The following is a 25,450-nucleotide window of genomic DNA, read 5'->3' on the forward strand; positions in this document are numbered from 1 at the left end:
CTTATATACCTATATAACATAGAAAACATCCATAACTTAGGAACAAAGATTTGTGATAAGCACAAAATAAATGCCCTTACCAGGTAACCAGGTTACCTTACGGTAAGTATACAATAGAATATTCATGGGTTACCCTCATCTGGCATAACATTGTTTCGCGTTTGTGTGGTAAAAATGTTGTTTCACTAGGGAGCAAAGAGTGTTTGACCCTCGTTCCTTGAATCTAAAACTTTGCCCCCTCGTAAAATTATTATTTTGGTTATTGCCATTTAACTAAACAGTAAAAGTACTTATAGGTATTTTTCAAACAGCATGGGTAAATGGGTATGATGACAGATGTCATCTCCATACAATTTATAATCTTAAAACGCAAAATCTCACAAAATAGTGCTGGAGGCTTAGCCAAAATAACAATCGTTTGCAGAAAACGACACCAAACGCTATTGTCTCTCTATCACTCTTCCATATTAGTGCGATAGAGAGTTAGGGACTGATAGCGTTTCGATTCATTTCTCTGCGAATGATTTTCACCTATGCTGGGCCCACTGAGATGACAGTCGATGAGATGATCGTACCCATGTTGTTCATAAAATACTACAGCTAAACGTTTTTCAAAAGCTCATTTCCATCGTAAGTCGTAAGTCGGAATGCAAAGAGCAAAGTACCCCAAACTTATAACTCGTGCTCGGTGAGGCCATTATAAGATTATAAGAAGAAGTTAGATCTTGAGCAAGGCTGGTTCTATATTGAATAGAACTAGTCTTGCTCACTTGAGGCTAGTTTAAAAGTTTTGGATATTAACTCTGCATGTGTCTATGGTGGTCAAAACTGGGGTTCTAACCTCGATAGTGATGTACGGAGCAGAAAAAATCGTTCTCGAAAAAAAATGCAATATGACTAAAAATTCGGTCAGGATCCTTATCATACACAGACTAGAGGCTAAAGTTAAGTCCTAACTGAATATATATAATACCTACAGGTCACTATTTCTTTGTTTTTGGTGTTAGCAATTGTAATAATCTACAAACCATGTTTGTATTCTTTAAATTTTGGATATATAAGCGCTAGGATGTCACGTGAGCAATGTACCTAACTTAAAATACGAAAAAAAAAGATATAACTACCTAATTATAAACTTAAGTTTACGAGTAAATAACGGATATTAAAGTAATCTCTTCGTACTAAAATAACTCTTGTTAGAGATATTTTAATTAGAAATAAAAGTGTTTGCTTGTTAAATCCGACATTTACCTCAGAGCTACTTTACATTTTCAATTTAGTAGAAAACTGTACTTTAGTAAAAACTACAATACAAATGTACAGTAAGGTCCTAATTTGCTCCCATGTGGGTAATTATGCCAGGCGTGGCTCACTCCGCGATTTCGTCGCTCAGGTAGCTAAAAGTACATCCGTTCGGCCCCAATTTTGGGGTTTGCCATAAGCCGCGCGTGGCGCTGTCACCACCTAGCGGCCATATCTGTGCTGATCGTAACAGACGCGTTTTGTTAGAGAGTGAGTCTTCTGTACCTAGTACTATTATTTATTCTGTGATTATGCTCCAAGTTTGTAAAATATTTGATGAGCTAGCCTTGATGAGAAAAGTTGATCCATTTTATGATCTAGTTGCTTATAGGGGCATTTGAATAAAACAAAATGTACAAATAGGAAGTATAATTAGTCATTAAAGTAACGAATTAAATAACATTATATACATTAATATAATAATATGTCGTCATCTTTTGCAACGACATATTCTCCTGAAGGCGCGCTTCATCCCCGCGAAGTAGTGGCGCACTTGTTCCTGAAAATATAGTTTAGAGTTAGGGTGGTATTCCACCTGGCCAATTTCTTTGTCGAAAGTGTATTTGCATCTCACATTTTGCTTAGGGGTAGAGTGAGACGACAAGGTATTGGACAGGTAGAATAACGTCGCGGAAAGCCGATTCTGATTTAAGAATTTGATATAATTTTCATTTCATTTTAATATGACCTTGATCGTGAGCATCAAAAAGCGTTAGTGACTTGCACTAGTGGAAAGTTAGTGCTTGAAAATGGAGATATGTCGGTCAAGTAACTAAAAATACGTGAATATAAACCGTAAAATTAGTTTTTTTTTTTGTTTCGTAGAGATTATAACTTTACCTGCATGAGATTGAAGCACATGGCAACTAGAGCCATGCCCAGCATGAGATACATGGAGCACACGATGAAGGAGGTCTCTATGCGCTGCGTGTACACTCGCTCGCCGGGCACGAAGTCGCCGAAACCTATGCTGCGGAGTGGAGGATCGCTTTAGTTTGATTAATCTGTGTTACGGTTAACAAAAGTCGCGAAGTTTTGGGCTAAAAGTAGATTGAGGTGTAAGTATAATATTGTATTTGAGGTGGATTAAACCATTTTTAAACTGCACTTCTCTTAAGGTGCCGTTCGGATTAAGGACACGTCAAATTTCATAAAGTTTCTCGATAAAATAACCTTTTTGACATTTCATGCAGCAATGCAGTAATGCTGGTGCAGTCTGAAATCGAACGGCACCTTTACGTTTAAACACGCTACACACACAAACAAAACAAAAGTCGGTACTTTTCCCTATGCGTGTTACTAAAAAATGTTTTAGCTGGAATATTCTCTGGGGAGGGGGGGAAGGGGTTAGCAGTTTAGAAATGCTTTACGTGTAGAGTTTACAAGAACTAACGTTGGACGACCCAGTCTCTACAAAACTTATGACGCCGTACAGCATCATCTGGTTCTGGATACAATATTTTGCAATAATTACGCTTTATAGAAGTACTTTACTTTGTGTAAGTTGAAACTAACCTGCTGAGCGAGATGAAGCAGAAGTAGGCCCCGTCCAGCTGGTCCCACTTCTCCCACATGCCGAATATCATGGACCCGAACATTATGTACCTGCAACCGTACCATATAACATATTGAGATATATATAATATATCTCTTTTTGTTAAGGTGTGACAAAATGGTAACATCACAGTGTAAAAAGTAACAGTGGACCGCCTTTGATGTTTGCGTAAATGCCGACGCCGCACAAGAACACAGTAGGGTTGTCACAGACTTTTACACAACTGCCCAAGACTTACACTTGACTTACTTTAAGACACGCTAGCCCTGTAAGCAGTACCGAGCTACTAACAATGGCGATGTATGCAGCTCGGGTGCGCGTGACCCACCCCTCGTCCCTCGCAGCCCGCATGATTGCCCTGTCTAGACGGCTTCGTCGAATGACTGTATTGTTTAATAGACTGTGGTAACGCGTGGTCTGATCCGTACAATGAGCACCTGCACGGCATATCAGCATCGGCTATATTTTTAACTCGCCAACAAACGTGCTAGCCTCTAAGATCACGAGTTCTAAAAGTCGCGTTAACCTTTTTTCCCCCATTTGTGGAACAATGGGGGGAGGGGGGGTTAAATCGATGCGGGGCCATTTAAACTTTCTGTAAGCTCGCTCGATTCCATTATAAAAACGAATGCATTCAACCGTGAGAGACTTATTGGATTTCTAGATAGCGGCAGAGAGGACAGCCCGTTTGAACAAGTATTAAACTGGCAGGTAATATATGCTTTAACAATTTCTTATGGTATTAAACTGGTTTTGATACGACCTTGACGATGGTCTGGGCGATTGGCGCGTGCATCTCACCCACGACTGTCATTTCGAGCGAGGTCACATCACAGACAAGGTCGTATCAAATTGAGATCAAAACTGAAGCAAGTTGTTAAATCTGAATTGGGCTCTTGGACACTTTCTTTATGTATTGTTACAATTGTTCCTCATTGCTAGAAACCAATGTTAAATTCTATCCGTTTACTACATTTTGTGTCGAAAATGGTTGAGCTCATATTTATGTAAAGATGACCTGAAATTAGCTCTACTATACTCACTAAATACAGAAATTCGATAGGCAACAATTTTTTTCCGAATGATTGTATATCACACCAGCTCGTAAAGACTATCTTTATTTTTTAAAAGTGATGAGAAGTCTGTTTTTTTTTCAGTTTAAATAATGATTTATTCAATAACAAAACTTAAAAACTATTATTAAAATCCTCACGATGTTTTCCTTCACCGAAAACCAAGTGGTAAATATCAAATGATATTGCGTACATGAGTTCCTTATTAAAATTAAGTATAAACAAAATAAATTAAAAGTTATAAAATAAATAAATTAATTAATTAAATTAAACTTTTTACTACAGGTTGGCTAATTATAACAGTGAACAGGCTGTGCTACTCGTACCTACGTCGCTGGTAACCACCTATGAAATTGGCAGTATATTAGTTTTGCAGTTCAAGGTGAACTCACCTCGGCGTGACATGTCATATCGACCGTCTCTATAAATATGGAAATTTCGTACATCTTCAGACTTTCAGAATTGGGATTTTGTCATACGGCAACAATATTGAATAATTTTAATACCTTTGCTTATAATAGAGTGGAGTGGAATTTTACGGGCTCTGTGTTCAGTTAGTTGTTTTAGGGCTTAGTATAAATTAAAATAAATATTTTCGATTTAGAACAATCCCTAGAAACCAAGCAGTTATTTGTGATTATTATAGTTGTATGGGACATGCGCTCACATCGACGGCCGGACGCAATAACAACTACCAATACTTAAAAAAAGTAATGGCTGGGTCCCGTTTCTCAAAAGCTTATAATTTGTAATACAAGCGGATGTCACTTTTAGTAAGCTTTTATTAGAAAGGGCCTTCCACTTGTATTACAAGTTACAAGCTTTTGAGTAAACGACTTGTAGGTTTTACAATGTTAGCTGGAATGCTTGTCTGCTTGCTGGTATGTTTAGAATGCTGGACGGTACCTACCCGACCATGATGGCTACACACACGCTGATGGGCACCGTGATGGTCTGGGCGTCGAAGGTCACGTAGCTGAAGTCGCTAGTCACACTCTCGGGAGGCTCCGACCACCGGCGCGGCTGCGGCGCGCGCGCGGCGCCCCGGGCCGGCATGGAGGCGCTGCGGAGGTAGTCTGGCCTCCTGTCAAAAATAGTCAATTTTAAGTTTTTTTAAAGATTTAAAGATCCATCTTAAAGGCCGTCAACGCACTTCCAACCCCTCTGGTGTGTGTTGCAGGTATCCATGGGCGACGGTAATTGCTTACCATCAGGCGATTCGTCTACTCGTTTGCCTCCTAAATCATAAGAGTCCAGTTTTTACTTTCCGCGTGAAACTCATTACATTATTTGTTTCCCACATTTTTCTTAAAATTCGTGCAATACCGGGTCGGCACTGTAACACGAGTAAATATTTAAAACATACATTATACTCATCAAAACTTATGTTAAATTTTTCAAAATGTACACTTTTTCATAATATAATAATATCTCCTGAAAAATATGAGTTATTCAACTCGCTTTCATCGTAAAACTATAACTGTCCCATTCAGGCCCTTAAAAGGGCCACATTAAGCCATTTAAAGGATCCTATTGTCCCATTTAAAGTGTTCAGATCGTCCATTAGGGGTCTTTAGGCCGATTAACCCCGAGACCCTAACCCTTGAACCAACAGATCGTTTCCCTTTTAGATGAAGCATGCATGAAACTCATGGGCACTACACATTGGCGCTCCCATATTCATTTTGCAAGAGAGCTGCGTTTAATTGCGTTCGTTTGTAAACTTTACTACTATTACTCGTACTTTACTACTTATACTATATTAAAATAAATAAGTAGTTTTTAGTATAGGGTATGGTTTAGCACATTGTTACTGATGTAATTTCAATATAACTTGGGACTACAGTGCAAGCAAAACAAAAAATAACGAATTAATTTTGTACATAGACTTTTAAAATCTCACATATTATAATGGGCGATCGGTAATCAATTGATCATATATGATGTTTTCTATAGAAAACGGTGTTGGACGCCTCGAGCCATTTTAGCATGAGCGGAGTCTAACGCAAGTAGTCTATGCTTGAGCCACTCGCCTGATTGTGTAGTTTTCTTTTGTTAAGCTCTACGCTTTCGAATAAGAATTAATCTCCGATTGGTGGTAATTTTGTGACAATTTTGTTGTGAGGAAAATTAAAGAAAATTACGGTAATATTGAAATATGTACTTATTCATAAGGTAAAGGCAAAAATAAAAATTTTGACGCTTTTTTCGTGGAAACTTAGTATGGGTATATTCGAACTTGTAACCTTGGAACACCGGCACACCGCTCATCCTACCAACTCAGCTACCGAAGTTTGCTCAATCACAGTGTCCAAAGTGACGTTTCTTCAAACAAAACCGTCACTTTTGACACTGACATATCTAATCCATATCGTACAGACCTATCTAGACGTAATATTTGACGTATCTTAAAGTTAAAATCGAGGCGATACACAGTTAAATTAGATATTAGTAACGATTACGAGGATAATATCACTTTTAAGAGTCCTTCAGATCTAATTTAAAGTTAAGGTAAGCTTTGTTAAAGCTGTTGATAGAATTTAAGTTTCATTATAAAGGGCTGGCTTAAGCTTCTTAGTAACTGCTTCATGACATTAGCATTTAAGTTGGACTATCAAGACTAAGTATAACCTGGTATCTGTAATTTTATGTTGGTTATTACCAACCCCCCTTAGAATATTTTCTAAGGGCCTTTTTAGGGTTCTGTACGTGTCTGTCTGTCCGTCTGTCTGGCTGTCCGTCTGTCTATCTGTCACCAGGCTGTACCTCGTGAACCATGATAGCTAGACAGTTGAAATTTTCACAGATGATGTATTTCTGTTGCCGCTATAACAACAAATACTAAAAACAGAATAAAATAAATATTTAAGTGGGGCCCATACAACAAACGTGATTTTTGCCGTTTTTTGCGTAATGGTACGGAACCCTTTGTGCGCGAGTCCGACTCGCAATTAGGCGGTATTTTTTTTATTAATACTTACCTGAAAAATTGAGAGCTACACCGTTTTAGAATAAAACAGTCATAATCTTCTAGTGAAAGGTCCTAGTTAATTAAATTATTAAGACAATGAGGACCCACGTACTAAAGTATACTTGTATTATAATAAATTATGATTATAAAGTCTCGGTTTCATGGTAATGCTGTAGGGATAATCTTAAATAATACCGTAAAATATATTAATAAATTTAAAACCGGGCGTGTTTCGTTTTGTAGTCGACATTTTCAATCATTACATTCATTACATCTGTCAAATTAACCTCAATTCAAAACACCTAAACTTCTTCTTCAAATACTAAAATAACAGTCTAATTAATTAGTTATCCAATTTATTACCCTAAATGACAGATCGGTAGGACAAAATAGGGAAATGATCTGTTGTTTTACTTATATCTAGAATAGCAGGTTAGTCGAGTTGACGCGTGACCAGAGGGCTGGGTCATATCTAGCGCAGCGGATCAGCATTGCCATACAACGTGGCAATGCTGCCAGCCTTCTGGGCGCGCTGCCAATAGACGGCGATTTGGGGCAAATTTTCTATTTATAGTTTTATTTTTAGGCTTAGTTTTAATTTTAGTTTTTAACTTTAGTTTTTAATTTTAATTTTTGACTGTGTTTTTAAAATAATATATCTAGAATAAGTATAAGTAGGTAGAGTTTACGATTACCTCGCAAAGTTATATGGATGCGGTATCGGTGGCCCATAGTCCGCCGTATCATCAGATTCGTAAATAAATGGCGCCCGCCTTCTCCAGTGCTCTGGGCATTCGATGCTCTCGGCGTCGCTTAGCTCCAACTGAAAAAAAAAACCTTTAAAAAAACTTGACTCGGCTGAAGATGCGACCGAGTGGGACCACGGGACACCACAGATGGCTGTCGACAGGGTAAAATGAGATGGTGGGATGACGTGGCCACAGTTATGGCAAAACAGCGTATCTAGATAGGAAATATGTAATAAAATACGATGTTTTACGAGGGCAGAAAATGGAACGGTGGGAATCGACAAGCGACAGAACCGAATGGAGAAAGAGAACTAGGCCTTTGCACAGCAGTGGGACATTTAAAATTTTAAATAATCTATAAAAGAAATTGACATAATCATACGTGTCATCCTTTTCATATTTACGCTACCAGTTTCATATTAAGCGTGACGGGGGTCTGCCATATAATATAGTATATTATGCAATATTTCCTAAAAATGACGACTGCCATTTTTCAACCTAAAAGGGAACTAAGCATTATTAATTAGGACTACTTAGTCTGGTTTCCTGACGACGTGAAGCGACTGGTAAGTATCTTAATATCAAGAGCTATTTCAAATAGAAGGTCCTCGAATCTCATTGATATTACGAGCCCCGGTGGTGGGCTCCATAAATATACGTGTTTTATTCGCATTGGGTCCAAAGGAGACGGAATAATAATTACCCCATTAAATTCACTAGCAATAACGTGCCTTATCATTTCTGATCACGCCTTCCCGCACAAAAAGCAAATAGCCCTTCTATTTATCAACTGACATAGAAAGCAGTTTGGAAAACCAATAGTGCGGGAGTCGGGCGAACTCGGAAAAAATACCCCATACACCTCGTATTTCACTGAAAACCATCATTAAATATTCAACCCTAATCTGTATAAGGAAAGGTTGGTTTTCAAATGCTTTGTCAAGTTTAGACAAGAGGTTGGGAAAGTTTTAATATATTCATGCTTTGGGCGACAAATCGGGCCTCAAATTTATTCTATTCGTTTGTTCCGCGGCCATTTCTCTATTTCGGCCACTGTTTATTTGCCGGTTTGCGTATTTGCTTTTCAACTGATCTAGTTTGTACAGGATTTACACGGCATCGCTTTTAGCAGACTCCAAAAAGAATCTTCGGCCTGCATTTTGCAACCTGCTTTTATTATTTTGTTGCTATCGGTAAATGTACCCACGCTTTTACGTTATACGTCGGATTTTGTTTGAATAAGTGTAAAATAATAAATGGTAAAAAAAGTTTGTCATTGAGTGCATTAAGTAGATTCTGCTCTTCCGGGGTTGTTTAGCAAGTTGATGTTTATAAAATAGCTGACTATCTATCTCATTAGTTATCTTATGTACTTAATTACGTTAAGTACCTTTTCTCAAACATGCAATGAAATATTGATGTTATGTTCCTTATAATAGGCTGCGAAGTATGACGTTTCAGGTGCGGCTAGGACAAAAGGTCGTTAATGGAATTTCATACACATCTTGCAGGCCTAGGCCGGCAAAGTCCTCTTTTTTAATTTTCATTTCACAGATATTTGTGACACAGCATCGTGGCATTCATCCATTAAAAAAAACTAGAGGCAGTATTTGCTTTATGGTTCGTAATGACACTCCCACTACGCCTATAAAAAAAAACAAAAAACAATGTTTGCTATAATTTGCAGTTTTATTTGTATAAAATCAACATGAACAATAAATAATACATTCTATAATTTTATAATTTTAAATTATAAATTTAACTACACAAATAAAAACATTTCATCTAAACGTTAGCGGTAAAAAGGTCTACTCAAACACGCGTAGTTATATTTTTTAAATTGTTATGGAGGTAAAGTTGAAAAATATTCATTCTGTTTTATTGGATTTATGGTGAGTTGTTGATTTTTTGACTTTAATATGAGTTCCGACGAAATAATGAAATTAATATTAATTGTAACCGTAGGTGTTGGAATTGGCAGCGTAAGCAGAATTGATTTTAATAACTTGCTGCCTCTGCCGCCAAGTCAAAGACGAAGTATGTATATGGTTGCTTATGGCAATTTTATTATTTGAGAAACTAAGAAAAATGGCTTACAGTTTATTAGAAACAGTTTTGTGGCATATTTTAAATGAATGTAACTACAAATTCGTCAACACTGTGGAAATTATACTTATTTACTCCATGCATAAAGCAACGATGTATGTGAAACATGATATCAACGTGAAAGACTATGTAAACTTATGTGACGAAAACGACAGTCAGACGGATACAAGGCGAAAAAATCAAAGATACATGAAAATATACGGGTAGTAAAAATACACGACTCGTGTAAAACATACGCGTGATAATGATATAGGTACGTGTTGGTTATATTTTGGGTGTAGTTTACTTTTAGTTTTTTCTATAAATAAAACTTGGGCTTCGTGGATTTTTTATTTTATTTATTTCATTGCATGTTTGAGAAAAGCACTATACATACCTCGGCGGGAAATGGGGTTGTCCGCGCTCAGACCTATCCGTACTATTTCTAAAAATTGGAGCCCCTGAGACTTTGCACACATGGCATTACGCATGCTTCATTTATTTTAGGTAATTTGTATTCAGCCAATAACTTTAATTCCATCGTTATGGCCCAGTCATATTAAGCCTAGAAATGAGGTCAACCTTGGAATGAGAGATAATATGCATGGAATACCTGACGTAGTCTGATGACTCGTCTCCTTGTGAACCCTGGACAACCACGGCACAGGCATACCAATGCGTAGATGCATTTGAACCACCGCGCCAAAAGCTCTCCTGCAGAAATATAATGGTACAGTTACTTTCTTTTATAATTTTTTTAATAAATATCGACCAAATATGTGAGTACATAATATATTCATCATCATCATCATTTTAGCCTCCAGTCGCCTCTCTTTATGTACGCCACTTATCCCAGTCCTGGGCTAGTTTCATCCAGTAGTGTCCCGCGATCTTCCGAATGTCTTCCACCCAACGAGCCAACGGACGTCAGGCGCTTCTTTCATCCGACAGCGACCATTTATCCGACAACATTTTAGTGCACCAGTCAATCAGGTACTTCATGATAGAGAACGTTTAAAATTGTCAGCGGTTTTCAAAATATGGCCTGGCGAAGGCCTGACTTCGTCCCTAGGGTCAAAAAGTTGCGAGACCGCTGGTTCACAAATCGTCATTAAATGTAAATTTAGTGATTTGTATGTTGTACCGAGTTTATATTTATGTGTAATATGCATCGTATAAGAGTTTTAACATAAAATAATGATAAAAATTGTAGAATATTAAGCTTGTTAATAAATCTTTCTGTGAACTTATAACACAATCGCATATTTGAATAACTTACCAACATTAGCGAGGTACAGCAGGAATAGAGGCATTCCCAGCAGAGTGTACATAATGGTGGTCACCTTGCCCCAACTCGTGCGTGGAGACAGGTGCCCGTATCCTGGACATGGAAACAACTTTCTCTTAGTTTTTAAATAAGGAAAGCTTGGGTCATAAGAGGCTGAAGAAGACAGAGACAAAGATTAACCAGTATTACAGTCAGATTACGTCTCCTAGTCACCCTTCCTTGTACCCTTTCGCATTCGTACCTATAGTTGTGATCACAGTGAGGGAATACAGGAAGGATGATGAAAAGCTCCACTGCCTTGAAGACCGGCCGCCGTCCCAGCCACGTTTGACTGCGTGCACCACCTTGTCTTGATACTGCTGGATTGTGATGCTTATCCTGAAAATAAATATATTTAATATGGATTAGAATTGAGAAGATCCGCAATATAACTAAAGCCCTTAACATAAAGTTGCTACTTTCACTCAATGCTTCTATGCTGTGAGTAGTGTTGGTACAGTCACCATCAGATATATCGGATCGGCCAAGGTGTTCACAATATCTGAACACACGCTCTGACGCCTTGGCATTAGAGACGTGTTCAGATATTTCTGAAAAGAAGTCTTTTCTATCTAAATTTGACGACCTCGACTCGTTTCTACCCTTGCTTACAAAAATTCTGAATATTTAAGTCCAGAATCAAGACTTTTTGAAGCTCAACTTAAAGAATCAGTTAACAATAAAACAATAGGCGCTATTGTATTATTTGTGTAACTAACTCATGAATTTTATGCAAATTCAAATTTTAGATTTTAATGTAAAAAATTATCTGCAAAAGAGTCGGGTCAATAATAAGTTGAAAAGAACTCAAATTTCGATTTAATTATTAGACAGCGAGAGAGAGAAAGAGAAAAGAGATACACGTGTAGATAACTTCGACCACCTCATCGCTTAGCTATTTCTTCTATATCTTGGAAAAATAAATCTGTGTATTTACTTCGAATACCACGTACAAACGTCAATATATTTTCAATCCCCCGTTCCTTTGGCAATAAAAGTATGCACATGCAATATGCATCGAGTATGCACTAGACGATGCTATTGCCGTCGGAACTTCCGATTCAATTAGTGCTCAACCAACTGCACTCACATATTAACTACCTTTCGTCGACCTTATGTCGTTGGAGTAAGGTTTAAATTTTGTCAATTACTAGTGACCACCATACAACCATTCCATTTGCAAGTTTATTATCTGTCATAAACCTTATGTAAAGGCAATAAAGCTTAAAATGTTTCAGTTAATAGTGACGATGGTTCGACTAGCAGTGCGTTCGCATAACTACGTCCAACGTTATTCTGGCGTCGGTAAATAAATAGGACTGAAAACTCCAGCAAGAAAAAAATAAGGAGTGTGAGTGGTTCACTTTTAACGACCGGTCTGACCTACTGGGTATATAGTGACCCTACCTGGGTCATCCATGGTCCAGGGTTCAAATCCTGCTAAGGACATATATTGTGTGATATTTGTTCCTGATGCAGGGGTGATTTATATGTATATACTCGTAAGTATTTATTCATTGTGTTTTTTTAATAAGCTGCAATATTTTGCGATGTGAATATACCTATAAGTAGGTCATACTGTCCACTTTTACTATGCGACCGGCTTTTTGGCGCCGGTTTCCTGTGACTCTTAAAACTGGAAGCTTTTTATTATTGTAACTGCCCTAACGGTCTTTAAATCCATACTAAACAAAATACTTAGCATACAGTTCTCGTTCATGGAGTCACGTGTAGAATGTATAGTAATGCTCTATTAAGCCTCGAGTGCTCGGATGCCGACGCAATCTGCATCGCTCGCTAAACTATGCGGAGCGATTGCTTGTTGTTTTCAAATGCTAAGGGAATTCTTTTTACTGGAATTATATTGTCTAGAAGCAGTCCAACTCCACTCTGCACCGATTTGTCAAAATAGAGATATGAAACACTTTAAGACTCCATGTCCAAGATGTTAGTGCTTAAACACAGAACAATAGTTCAAGTGTCTAAATGCGAAGGCCGAAGGCCCGAAGTGTCCAGGAGGTCAGTGCTTAAATACAGAACAATAGTTTAAGTGTCTAAATTTGGAGGCCGAAGGTCGAGCTCTGCGTAGGGCTGAAGGCTCGAAGCGTCCAGGGGGTCAGTGCTTAAATACAGAACAATACTACAAGTGTCCAAATGCAAAGGCCGAGCTCCGCGTAGGGCCAGTGCTCAAATACATATATGTTTTCTTACCTGTGTTTAAGATATGTGTCATTAAATATGTTGACTTTGAGCACGTCCTGCCACAGACACTGTGCCGTGTTGTCTCGCTCTATCGTCATGTTATGCGCTCGCTCCATCTCGCTCGCACCTTCTATCGCCCGAAACATAAATGCACCTGTAAAAAAATAAAAAATACCTATTTAATATAAAAAGTTCATGAACAGAGTGAGACCAAGCAAACTCTGCGTTGCATTTGCAATAACGAAGTGTGGCAATGCCGACATTAATGTCAAATTTGTATGAAATATGGCGCTTATGATGACACTCCTTCACTTTATACTATTCGAGTTAGCTTAGACGAATAGGTCAATTCGAATTTTAGTTACCTATTTGATCTGTTTCCGATATGATACTGAATACTAATCTGTGTCAAAAGTAACATTTCTTCAACTAAAAACGACACTTTTGACACTCACAGATCAGAATTATATCGAAAACAGATCAGATAACTAAAACTCGACTTCGCCTAGGACTCTAGAGACTTATTCTAAACTGGTGTCAAAAATTATTTGCACAATTATTCTCTTAAATGTTTTGAAATGTGGAAAAAAAGAAAATAATCACTACCTCGGACGAGATCGAACTTGCTAATAAGGGATGCCAGCCCGCCACTATACCGATTAGGCTACCGAGACTCACCCGTCGGCAGGGAATGTTCCCACCTCAGGTATAATATAAATGATACACGTGTACACGTCTTAATGTTAATCCTTTGTTCAGATAAATTTGCACTGAGTGTACACGTATTTGTTACGAGGTAAATAAAACCCTATTGTGTTTGTTAAAATATATACACCGTGTTTTTATTGAATTCCGTTAACTTCGGGGTATGGTTAAGTACGTTTAAGAGAACTAAATGGCATAGTTAATTTTCAAAAAAAAATATTTTTTTTTTTTTGCTTTTGTGAAAAAAAAAATTAAGTTAAAAAAGTAATTAAATGTAGCATATAGCGTTGTTGTAACACGGGCATTAGATTTAACTCAACCAAACAATTGAAATCTGTGACATATTAATGTCATTTCGAACATCGATCGACCGAGATTGTACTTAAGTTTAGTAGCAAATGCATGAACTCATTCTAAACACTAATCAATATGTAAACCGGCCCTAAGGCAAGTGTACACGCTTGTAGAGGCCTTATAGGAAAAAAATAAATTATTGATTATCTCCGAAATGGAGTTAATTAGAATATCGGTGTCTTTGACAACGTTACTTGATTTAAGCTCAGGAATGCACCCCTGAAATTAACGGAAATCAAAAAAAACACGGTGTATATAAGTACCTTTATACAATTTTTGAACTAATAAATTGAAAAAAAACACAGTACCTTTGTTTGGAAATTCAAATTTCAATACGTAGCAACAATATTGAACTGCAAAAACAAAACATTTCAAAGTAGACTGCCTACCAAAGATGTCGCATTAATTAACATACTGCCATTACGAACACTCGCGCTCCCCACATACATATCGTAATATACCGCCTTGCTATAAGATATCTTACGATATATTATCTCTTCGTCTGTAACTGGCTTTATGTTTGTTGTAGTGCGTGACCGCTAAAGTCGGTGCGCCCCGCGGCTTGACTACGCGGACGTAGGATCCTACATCCGATCGGACATTAAGAAAACGCTCCTACACCTCGCCCTCTCCTTACATTATACCTATTATGTTCCATCTATACATAAGTCATCTATGTACTTACAAAACCCATTAAAACCTTAATTTCCTTTCAAGCCAATACAACCTGTGAAAAGACAAAGGAGGCAAAGATGGGGCTTCATTAGCACTGAATGGCTCTCAGGCCACTGGCTCCTTTGGCCCTTTAATGCCCTAATGCGATTAACTTATTGTTACCTTCTAGTTGCTCAACATTGCCTATTATGCGAAACTTTGCTCGAATTGAAAATTATTCTTAGACTCTAAGAATAATTTGCCGCCACAAAACCGCTTTCATACAAACGAGGTTAAGCTCAGATAAAATATGAACTTTTCCTATTTCTAATTTAATAAACTAACTTCGGAAATGTCTCCTTGGTACCGGTTTACAATACTAGGTTTACCCGTTTTAGAGCAAGGTTTGAAACTAAAAAGCCAATAGTTTTTATGTAAAGAATAAACAGTCAATAAAGCAAGGGACCAATTTAATTGGGACATAAATTGCCACGGCCTTTCAACTAAAATACGGGTTCCGACGGACCGAACGGGAAGTTATTGCTATGAGAACTTATTACGGGGCAACTTTGGCCCGTCTTGATACAAATTAATACTTATAAAGGTTTCGGTATCTACGGACCTTCTCAACTAGATACAGCAAATGCAACATATCACTTAAGGCGACGTTCGGGTGTCAACTGCGGCTGCATTATGGTGACATTCCATTTCCAACTGCAGCTGCAATACTGTTCATTTTACTATGGAAATTGACAATGACAGCGACGCGTTCAGTACTGGTAGTGCAGCTGCGGTTAGAAATGGAATGTTACCATTACTGTCGCGGCGTCGTTGTTGCCGCCGCTCTACCTGTCAATTTCCTTGATAATATGTGTGTTCGCCGTCGTATTACTGCCGCGATTATGATCCGACGTTCACGTATGTATGTATGCAAAAATCGACTAATTTCGCTTCTTACATCTAGTTTAATCTATGGCTGTTTACTTTTTTGGTAGCTTGAAAAGGGTAATTGTTTTTACCACGACCCGCGACATCCAAGAGTGAGTGATAGGGTCTAATGCTCGAACCAGCAGGGGTCCCGAAATCATGATTAACTGATGGGAAAAGCCTTTTAGGTTGCTATTGTTTTTTGTGGGGATAAGTTGCCAATGTTGGGAACTGGGGTTTACGCAAATGATAACCGAACACAGACCATTTACATGACATATTTAATGAGAGTTTTATAAAAGATCTGGTGCCTATTTCACCAATATGACAATTATCACCTGACGCTGACAATTTCCTGGACATTACTGAGTGGGCAAATACCGATAGTAGGCGTTCGCCGTTCTCCACAAATTTTCGAGTGACAAACCATACTACAGTACCCAGCGATAAAGATTGCACATCGGTCTTTAGAAAGGGAATATTGGAGACAACGAGAGAGAGAAATAGACAACACTCTACGAAGCCGAAATTCCGATGTGCAATCTTTATCGCCGGGTACTGTAGTATGGTTTGTCACTCGAAAATTTGTGGAGAACGGCGAATTGATATTTTTTTGAAATACGAGCAATAGAAATTGGGAATCCAGTGGTATTGACCATTCGTTTTCAATTCTATTTAGTAGCATTAAAATGCCTAGTAGTGGAAATGTTAAAAAAAAAAAAATACATATATAAATCATTTATTCAGGCGAAATAAACCCTATTTGTACAGTTTTTTCTTCTGTCAAACTGCAGGACAGTTTGTTGGCAGTTGGTTGGTTGGTATATTGAAGGGCACACGCAATCGAGGGTCCGAAATTTTATTTTCAGAATTGATATTAAATTATAGAATACAATCGAATCTCCTGGTAATAACTAACAAGCCACCCCAAACATTTTAAATTACGGCCACCAAGCACAAGCTAATAACCACTCATAAATCAAATTTTCTAACAATAAAAGACTTAAAATACTTTTCAGAGCCCGCCATTCTTTGTATGTTAAATTGAAAGAACTTGGCTTCTTTTTTACTGGGCATTGTGTGGCATTAGGGACGGGCTACAGGAACATTCCATAAATCGGTTTTTTAACAGAGTCGAATCTTATTGAATGTTTAGGCGAGTTGTTCGTACTTTTTAAGATTTTGGCAAGTAGAGATAAGAGGAAAGGCCAGCTGAGCCCCTTCTCAGATTTGAGAATTTTAGGTAAATATCTCCGTCACGCTAACGGGGGCGACTCAGGCAAAAAAACCTGCGTAAGAAATCTCAAAAATCGAGACTTTCCTCCTCCAACACTTAATTAATCGAAACAAAGATATGATACCTAAACAGCAATGTGATTATCATTTTAATTAATTATTTTGAAATAATTTTAGGTGCTGTAATCCTAAACCTCTTTTTGTATCGTCTAAATTTATCCATGAGTATATTATTTAACTAGCTGTGCCCGCGGCTCCGCCCGCGTGGAATTCGGTCTGTTTCAGTAAGCGGCTAATTTCTAATCCTAATTTCTCCCTCCCTCTCCCCTGGAGGCGGAACTTGAAGTAAAGTTGACATTTGGATATGCTAGGGGACTTTTGTAGTACAGATAAAATATGTTACAGTTAGGTAATTTTTCGATATAAAAAACGTAATTTGATAGACAGTTGTACATTTTTACTTTTAGTATGGAAATCAGTCACATCATTTTATCACGAAAATTGACAGTGCTGCAGCAGTAACGTTGCAACAGAGTAATGCTGCTGCAGTCGCCACCCGAATGTCACCTTTAACATATCTTAGAAAGTTATTGAAAACGCGAGCGAAGCGAGCGCGAAAATTTTTCGATATAAAAAGCGCAATTTGATAGAGAGTTGTACATTTTTACTTTTAGTCCCAACCAGGCGCGTATCCAGGATTTCATACAGAGAAGGAATGGGACAGTTTTTTATCAGCCTAGCTTTGCATAGGGCTCGATATTTAAGGACCTCAGCGAGGTTGTTTTCATACAGAAAAGATGCAAGAAAATAGAGTTTGGAATTGACCAAGTGAATTGAATTGGTGAAGTGTGAGCAAGGCAGAAGGCCCAGCTGCGAAAGAGGAAAGCTTGGATTTGGATCCACGCCCAAGTGTAATTAAGGCAGAAGATCAACTTTGCCGTAAGGCTTCTGCCCTTACGCATAAGACCTAACGCCGAACTGCAAAAGAGTGGCTTGAAATCGAATCTATGCATGTAATCACGACTCTTCTACTGCTCGCTCTTTGGCTTCACTCGAAAGCGTTACTTGATAGGATGCTTTTAGTTTTCGGCTTTCACGGGGCTTTCTTTCACTTTTATAACACTTTGACAGTTAGGTCTCAGGATCGCGGCTAAGGAGCAACTCGGCTTGGCCAACAATTCTGGCGTGCAAGAGAGCAAAATTCGCTATAAAATCGGTAATCTATGTCGAAAAAATCGACTGGCCGCAAGCCGGAAAGCAAGACTTTTTTCCATGACTTTAAGGGACTTACGTACCCTCACTCTCTTACTTGATCCCTACGACCCTTCGTTATTAGATGGGTAATTGTACACGTATAAAAGTTTCATTGCAATGCTGATGCAGCCTGCGCGTTTTTTTGCCTACCGTTTTGGTGCCCCCTAGACGTGGTGCCCTAAGCAAGTGCTTATTTTGCTTAAAAGGGTTAATCCGGCACTGCAAATGACATAGGTCAATGTTTTTTTTTTTCAAAGTAGCCACATTCGTGGCCATTATTAAGTGCTTAAAGGAGGCGACACGTTTGAATATGGATTTGATATGGATGCGATGTAATTACTATTAGCCCGGAGTAATTAACAATGGAGCCGCCATTAACAGGCGTTCCCCTCTGTCAAAAAAAGGCGGCCAATGGTCAACCACATGTCAACCATATGTATGGACTGACGTTTATCTGACATGACGTACCTATACATTTGATGTGCCCCTCCCCCGCAAAAAACGGCAGACTATTATGTACCGAAAATTATAGACATGGCGTCTCCGTTGGTTATATCCTCTAAGACTATTAGGTATTATTCATGATAGAGAAAATTAACAATTTTAAATAATTATGCAATTATATTACACGTAACTATGTAAACTAATTTTTAATTTTCTTGATTGCTTAATGTTTACTCAGTTGCCCAAAATATGGCACTGTGCAATGAGGGGCAATTAATTTACTGTCGTTTAATTTTGTTGTATTATTAAATCAACATAATTATTCAATTAAATTTGTTGATATCCCTCTTATAAACTTAGATTTAATTTGGCAAAATCCTTCCTCTGTGGCTTATTCATGTCAACACGTATTAAATTCAGCGCCATCTGTTAGTTTACCAGGGTACTCTATAGTGGTAGCACATATTTGAAAAAAGTTTGCCCCTCCTTCCTAAGTAGCGTCATAAGATTCAGGGGCAAACTTAAGTCAATCGAGTTTTGTAACTACCCCCCCTTTTAGGGGCTGATTTTTATAGCCTATAACCTGGCCGGGTATGTTCTCGACAGATTAGTAAAGTTTGCATCAAAATCCGTTCAGCCGTTTTCACGTTATGCGCGTTCAAATAAACAGACAAACAGAAAAACAGACAAACAGACAAAAATTCTAAAAAACTGTTGGAACGTGTTCTGTTATCGATTCTAAGTATCCCCAGCCAACTTTTTTTCGAATATCTTCCATGTACAGACTTTCGGCCTTCCTCAGCTTTATTAATAATAAATAAATAAAATAATAAATATTAGGGGACATCTTACACAGATCAAACCTAGCCCCAAACTAAGCAAAGCTTGTACTATGGGTACTAGGCGACGATATACATACTTGTATAGATAAATACATACTTATATACATAGAAAACAACCATGACTCAGGAACAAATATTATAGTTCATCACACAAATAAATGCCCTTACTGGGATTCGAACCCAGGACCATCGGCTTAGCAGACAGGGTCACTATCCACTAGACCAGACCGGTCGTCAAATTATAAAAAAATATGTACGTATATGTATAGATAGATAGATTTGGTTTTTAATATCTTTAAGTAATTTCTGGTTATTTTCCCTACCTACAAGTGATTTTCTTGCCCCATAGTTTCTCTTATCCTACCCAACCCAAATTTAAGAATGTTTATAACAAAATTATAATTATCTATTTAGTTCCGGCACTTAATATTGTTTTAAGTCTGGAAATTCATCAAAACGGTACATCCCTACTACCCCCCATTAATTATAGCGCGTGATGAATTGACTCCAAAACTGTGTCCATGACGGTCGCTATCATTCTCTACAATTGCTTGTAAAATATTAATGCGATTCTAGAACAAATTGACTGTGACGGCGGAGATATTACAATTCATTTTGAAGATTAGGAATGATTAACGCTACAATGAGCACAGACTAATTTCAATTAAAATATTAAAGCTATCATCATTGATGGCGGTTCTAACTAAGTAGGTTTTAGTTAATATCGCCTGATAAACGACGCTTATACCTGCCGAATTAATATAATTAATGTCACATCTTCATTTTACACAAATTGACTAAGCCCCACCGCACGGCAAGCTCAGGAAAGCTTGTGTTATTATGAGTTATGAGTACTTAGTATAATATACAAGTACATAGAAAACACTCATGACCCAGGTACAAATATCCTGTGCTAATAAATGCTCTTACCGAGATTCGAGCACTGGACCATCGGCTTCATAGGCAGGGTCACAATCAACTACGCCAGACCGGTCGACAAATTTGTATAAAAACACTTTCAAATTTCTGTGAAGATACTCTCTCACTTTGTTCTATTAAAGTCAGTGCTATAGTTAGCTTAGACAGACTCTATTGATCTATCTAACTCATGGAAGCGTTTCATTAAAGACTAGCTACGAGCAGATGTACTGAGATGAAATAAGTACAAAAGTGTTGTTGAAGATAGGAAGGTATCGCGCGGCTTGAAGGCCCACTGACTGTCCCTCAGCGGAGCATGCAGCGGGGCGTGTAGCGTTCATAACAAACGAATACAAACGTTTGCGAGCGGCCACACGGATCGCTTGGCGCCACGCTGCCCGCCCCAACCTGCGCTCCGCTGAACTTCTCCTAAAGCCATATAATGGAGCATACGACTTACCAGCTACAGTATAGGCGACGACCAGCACCACCACGCCGACGTTGCTGAACAGGAAGGCCAGCAAGTTGCGCAGGTAGTCCCTCAGGCGCGACGCCACTCTCCTGCAACTTACCAGCTACAGTATAAGCGACGACCAGAACCACCACGCCGACGTTGCTGAACAGGAAGGCCAGCAAGTTGCGCAGGTAGTCCCTCAGGCGCGACGCCACTCTCCTGCAACTTACCAGCTACAGTATAAGCGACGACCAGAACCACCACGCCGACGTTGCTGAACAGGAAGGCCAGCAAGTTGCGCAGGTAGTCCCTCAGGCGCGACGCCACTCTCCTGCAACTTACCAGCTACAGTATAAGCGACGACCAGCACCACCACGCCGACGTTGCTGAACAGGAAGGCCAGGGAGTTGCGCAGGTAGTCCCTTAGGCGCGACGCCAGTCTCCTGCAACTTACCAGCTACGGTATAAGCGACGACCAGCACCACCACGCCGACGTTGCTGAACAGGAAGGCCAGCAAGTTGCGCAGGTAGTCCCTCAGGCGCGACGCCAGTCTCCTGCAACTTACCAGCTACAGTATAAGCGACGACCAGCACCACCACGCCGACGTTGCTGAACAGGAAGGCCAGGGAGTTGCGCAGGTAGTCCCTCAGGCGCGACGCTAGTCTCCTGCAACTTACCAGCTACAGTATAAGCGACGACCAGCACCACCACGCCGACGTTGCTGAACAGGAAGGCCAGGAAGTTGCGCAGGTAGTCCCTTAGGCGCGACGCCAGTCTCCTGCAATTTAATATGTAACAATTTTTATCAAGTAATCAAGTAGCAGAGCAAAGGAATAGATGATGGCAAGCGATTACCATTGCCCATGGACAACACCAGAGGAGTTGTAAGTTGTTAAGATGGCAGTATGAGATTTTCTAGAATCTTTGAAGGTCGTGTCGGTCCGGAAATACCGCAGGCGACAGATCATTCCACAGTTTAGGGTTTGTGCACAAATCACGCGAGGTTTAGTTTTTGACCTACCTATTTTTCTGGGTAAAAAGGTACAAACAGCAACACTCCTAGCTGTAGGTAGGTAGGTACATCGGTGGACCTTATTACAAGAGGCATAAAAGGTCCACTGATGTACAGTTAACAGTGTGGGTGATGGTACCACAGGTAGAACTGGCCATTTATAGGGAAATGTCGTTAGTCCTATGGGACCACTTACGCGAGAAACATAGCTGGGGGACTAAGCCTTACTCCAGGAGTGTCGTACGCGAGTTGCAGATCCTTTTAAAACATAAATATTTACACTCCCTGTTTAAACTAGATATATCATACGGTATTCCCTCTGGAGAAAATGTCGCCTCCTCCTGCCTACCTATTTTTAAGTAAGTTTATATTTAATGTCGTTGTCGATGATGATGATTGAATGATCGTTAGACGACCAATAGGCCTCCTCACTGTTTGTTTTTGTGGTCTCGTAAAGTCTACTTTTTTATTCGGTAGACTAAAATGACATTTCATACTATGAAATGTTATTTTATGTTCATACTAGGAAGTGTCATGCAGTTTTAGTCTACCGAATAAAAAAATAGACTTTAGTGTTAAAATACTGACCTCCTGCGCCGGGGCATGCTGTCATCCTGACGCGTCTAGAGCCGCCATCTTGGATTCACCACATGTCAATAGTACATTGTGTATTAAGGGCGGGAAATAAGAAATTACGAACGAGTGTCAATTTTAAGCCCGACGCGAAGCGAGGGCTTAAAATGTTCACGAGTTCGGAATTTCTTTACCGCCCGTGGCACACACAATGTTTTTCATCACACTTGTAAGGAAAAAAAGGAGAATTAATAAAAACAAACTTCTGTATAAAACACTTTTCCGCCCTAGGGCGGAAAAAATCTTTTCCGCCCGCAAGCCCTACGTGTAAATAAGTGTTTTTCATCACACTTGCTCGGAAAAGATTTTTTCCGCCCTAGGGCGAAAAATTCAATTTCCCGCCCGCAAGCCCTACGTGTAAATACATCTTTTCCGAGCAAGTGTGATGACAATATTTTTTCATCACACTTGCTCGGAAAAGATGTATTTACACGTAGGGCTTGCGGGCGGGAAATTGAATTTTTCGCCCTAGGGCGGAAAAAATCTTTTCCGAGCAAGTGTGATGAAAAACACTTATTTACACGTAGGGCTTGCGGGCGGGAAATTGAAATTTTCGCCCTAGGGCGGAAAAGTGTTTTATACAGAAGTTTGTTTTTATTAATTCTCCTTTTTTTCCTTACAAGTGTGATGAAAAACATTGTGTGTGCCACGGGCGGTAAAGAAATTCCGAACTCGTGAACATTTTAAGCCCTCGCTTCGCGTCAGGCTTAAAATTGACACTCGTTCGTAATTTCTTATTTCCCGCCCTTAATACACAATGTACTATTTCCACCTATGAGCATTTCTGAGCGATGCGCCGATATTTTAGCACGTAGTAACAAATTGTGTCATTGCTAACGTTGCTTAGATTTGTTTGAATGGCAAAATGTTGTTTTTGTAGCTTTGCTAACTAATCGCCATGTTTCTATTTCAGCTAGGTTTTGAGTTAATCAGGCTGAAGCAGGATCTGAAACAATGAAATATTTTATGACTCATTTATAAATTCATTATATAGGTATCAATATTATATCTTTCCCATCACGGAACAATGGTGTTCCGGACCTTTGGGAGGCGTGCGCGGAGCCGAAGCCAACATGTAGAGGCCCTTTTGACACTTTAATGAAATGTAAGGGGTACACCGAGCGGAGGCTGCCCTTGCCAGTGTCATGGGGCGCACGCAGAGGCAGCACCCGCCAGGGTGTAAGGACTATTGAGAGTTGATGGAATCTAAAATGTACTAGGTTATTGGGTGAAAGCGATGGACTAAGAACTGAGCTATGGGGTAAAAAACCGGACGCCTGCCTAATAAAAGGGTATGCAATTTTATTTCCGGCAGACGGTGACTCGCCCTCACAAGATGGGCCCCCACAAAAAGCGACATCTGGGATGGCTCAAGGGCAACACCGGTGTGAGCGGCTCAGGGGTGTCGAGAGGTGTGCGCCGCTTTCTACCCAGTGGCTGTTAACAGCCACTGTGCCAACTCGCGCCTTATGCATATTTCACTTCCACCCCTGGAGCTTATAGCTCTAACGACTCCACTCTGGCCGGCCGGCTAAGGCAAGCCAGAGACAGAGAATCCTGTCCCACCCACCCTCCTTGCGGGTAACAGAACTCTCCAGGAGCACTCGGGTACGTGAGGTCGCTAATCCCCAACAGCTCGCCACAAGCTGCCCTGCGTTGACTGATTGCACTGGTAAAACCAGCGGGCGATGGGGTCGTCACATCCCTACGCCTTTTCAATATTATATATTATTATGTAGGCTAAAGGTTTTAGTTATTTATTTGGGTAATAATTGAACTATAATTTACTTTTCTGTACATGTGTTCGTTTGTCTGTCATTTTCATTTGTCTACTCTCAATTGCTCAAAGGTTGACTGGAAGAGATCCCTTATAGGGATAAGTTCGCCTTTGTACATTGTATACTTTCTTTTAATTGTATCTTAACCTGTCTTATGTACAATAAAGTGTTTACATACATAAATACATATATACAAAGTTATCACCATACCAAGACGATCGGCAAGGTCGCATCAAACCTCAAAACCATAACAAATAGTTAATTATAATCGATCTCCAAGTTTTAAGTTTATCTTATCTAAAGATCTGGATTACTTCAGCATGCAGTTTATTTTATTCCTAAACATCATTATTTATTAAACACTAACACATCCGCTATTAAACACTCCAAACAAAATCAGGAGAACGATTCTAATTTAACTATTTATTATGGTTTAACATGGTTTTGATACGGTTTGATACATCTTGGCGGTTGGCGCGCATCTCACGCACGACTCTCACCTCATGTAGCATGCACCAATCAGTGTGAGCAATCTTCAAGGTCGTATCAAAATAAAGTCAAAACCGTAACAAATAGTCAAATCAGAATCAGGTTCCATTTCTATTTATAGGGTAAGATACCCTCGTGTTGCCCACACAAAGCCATTCCTCACAGAATAACGCCATTATTTACTCTATCCATTAATTACCCTTTCCACACTAGACCAAGAGAAATTTACGTAGGTATAAATGGTCGATAGTAGACCTTATCTCCTTTCAATAAGGGTAACAAATGGATTAATAAAAATATAACCCATTCTTGCTCGTATTGCATTATTCAATTTTCTCTGCATCTGTAATCTGTATTGACTAAATAAGATTGTATTATATACCGGGTGTGGCCTGTAATATGAGCAAAAAATTAAACTGTAGGCTGTACTCCTCATACTGACCAACATTTATTGAGCGACTTTGAAAAATAACTTGTGGTTTGAT

The 25,450-nt window shown here is 39.1% G+C and overlaps 1 protein-coding gene across 2 annotated transcripts; it reads right to left on the reverse strand.

Moving 5' to 3' along the window:
- Positions 1 to 1,656: 1,656 nt before the first annotated feature.
- Positions 1,657 to 22,722, reverse strand: LOC134799823 (potassium channel subfamily K member 15). Of its 2 annotated transcripts, none has more exons than XM_063772224.1 (11): positions 22,654 to 22,722; positions 21,507 to 21,607; positions 13,274 to 13,418; positions 11,265 to 11,401; positions 11,015 to 11,116; positions 10,349 to 10,449; positions 7,597 to 7,724; positions 4,841 to 5,014; positions 2,818 to 2,907; positions 2,143 to 2,272; positions 1,657 to 1,801 (listed from the first exon to the last, which is right to left on the reverse strand). In XM_063772224.1, the coding sequence occupies exons 1-11, from the start codon at positions 22,668 to 22,670 to the stop codon at positions 1,733 to 1,735; spliced, it is 1,194 nt and encodes a 397-aa protein (XP_063628294.1). In that variant the 5' UTR covers positions 22,671 to 22,722; the 3' UTR covers positions 1,657 to 1,732. The 2 variants fall into 2 exon arrangements, with proteins under 2 accessions (XP_063628294.1, XP_063628293.1); XM_063772223.1 differs by lacking the exon at positions 21,507 to 21,607 and adding an exon at positions 21,731 to 21,831.
- Between the last annotated feature and the right edge of the window lie 2,728 nt (positions 22,723 to 25,450).

Source organism: Cydia splendana, chromosome 19 (genome assembly GCF_910591565.1).
Source record: "Cydia splendana chromosome 19, ilCydSple1.2, whole genome shotgun sequence".
Taxonomy (NCBI): domain Eukaryota; kingdom Metazoa; phylum Arthropoda; class Insecta; order Lepidoptera; family Tortricidae; genus Cydia; species Cydia splendana.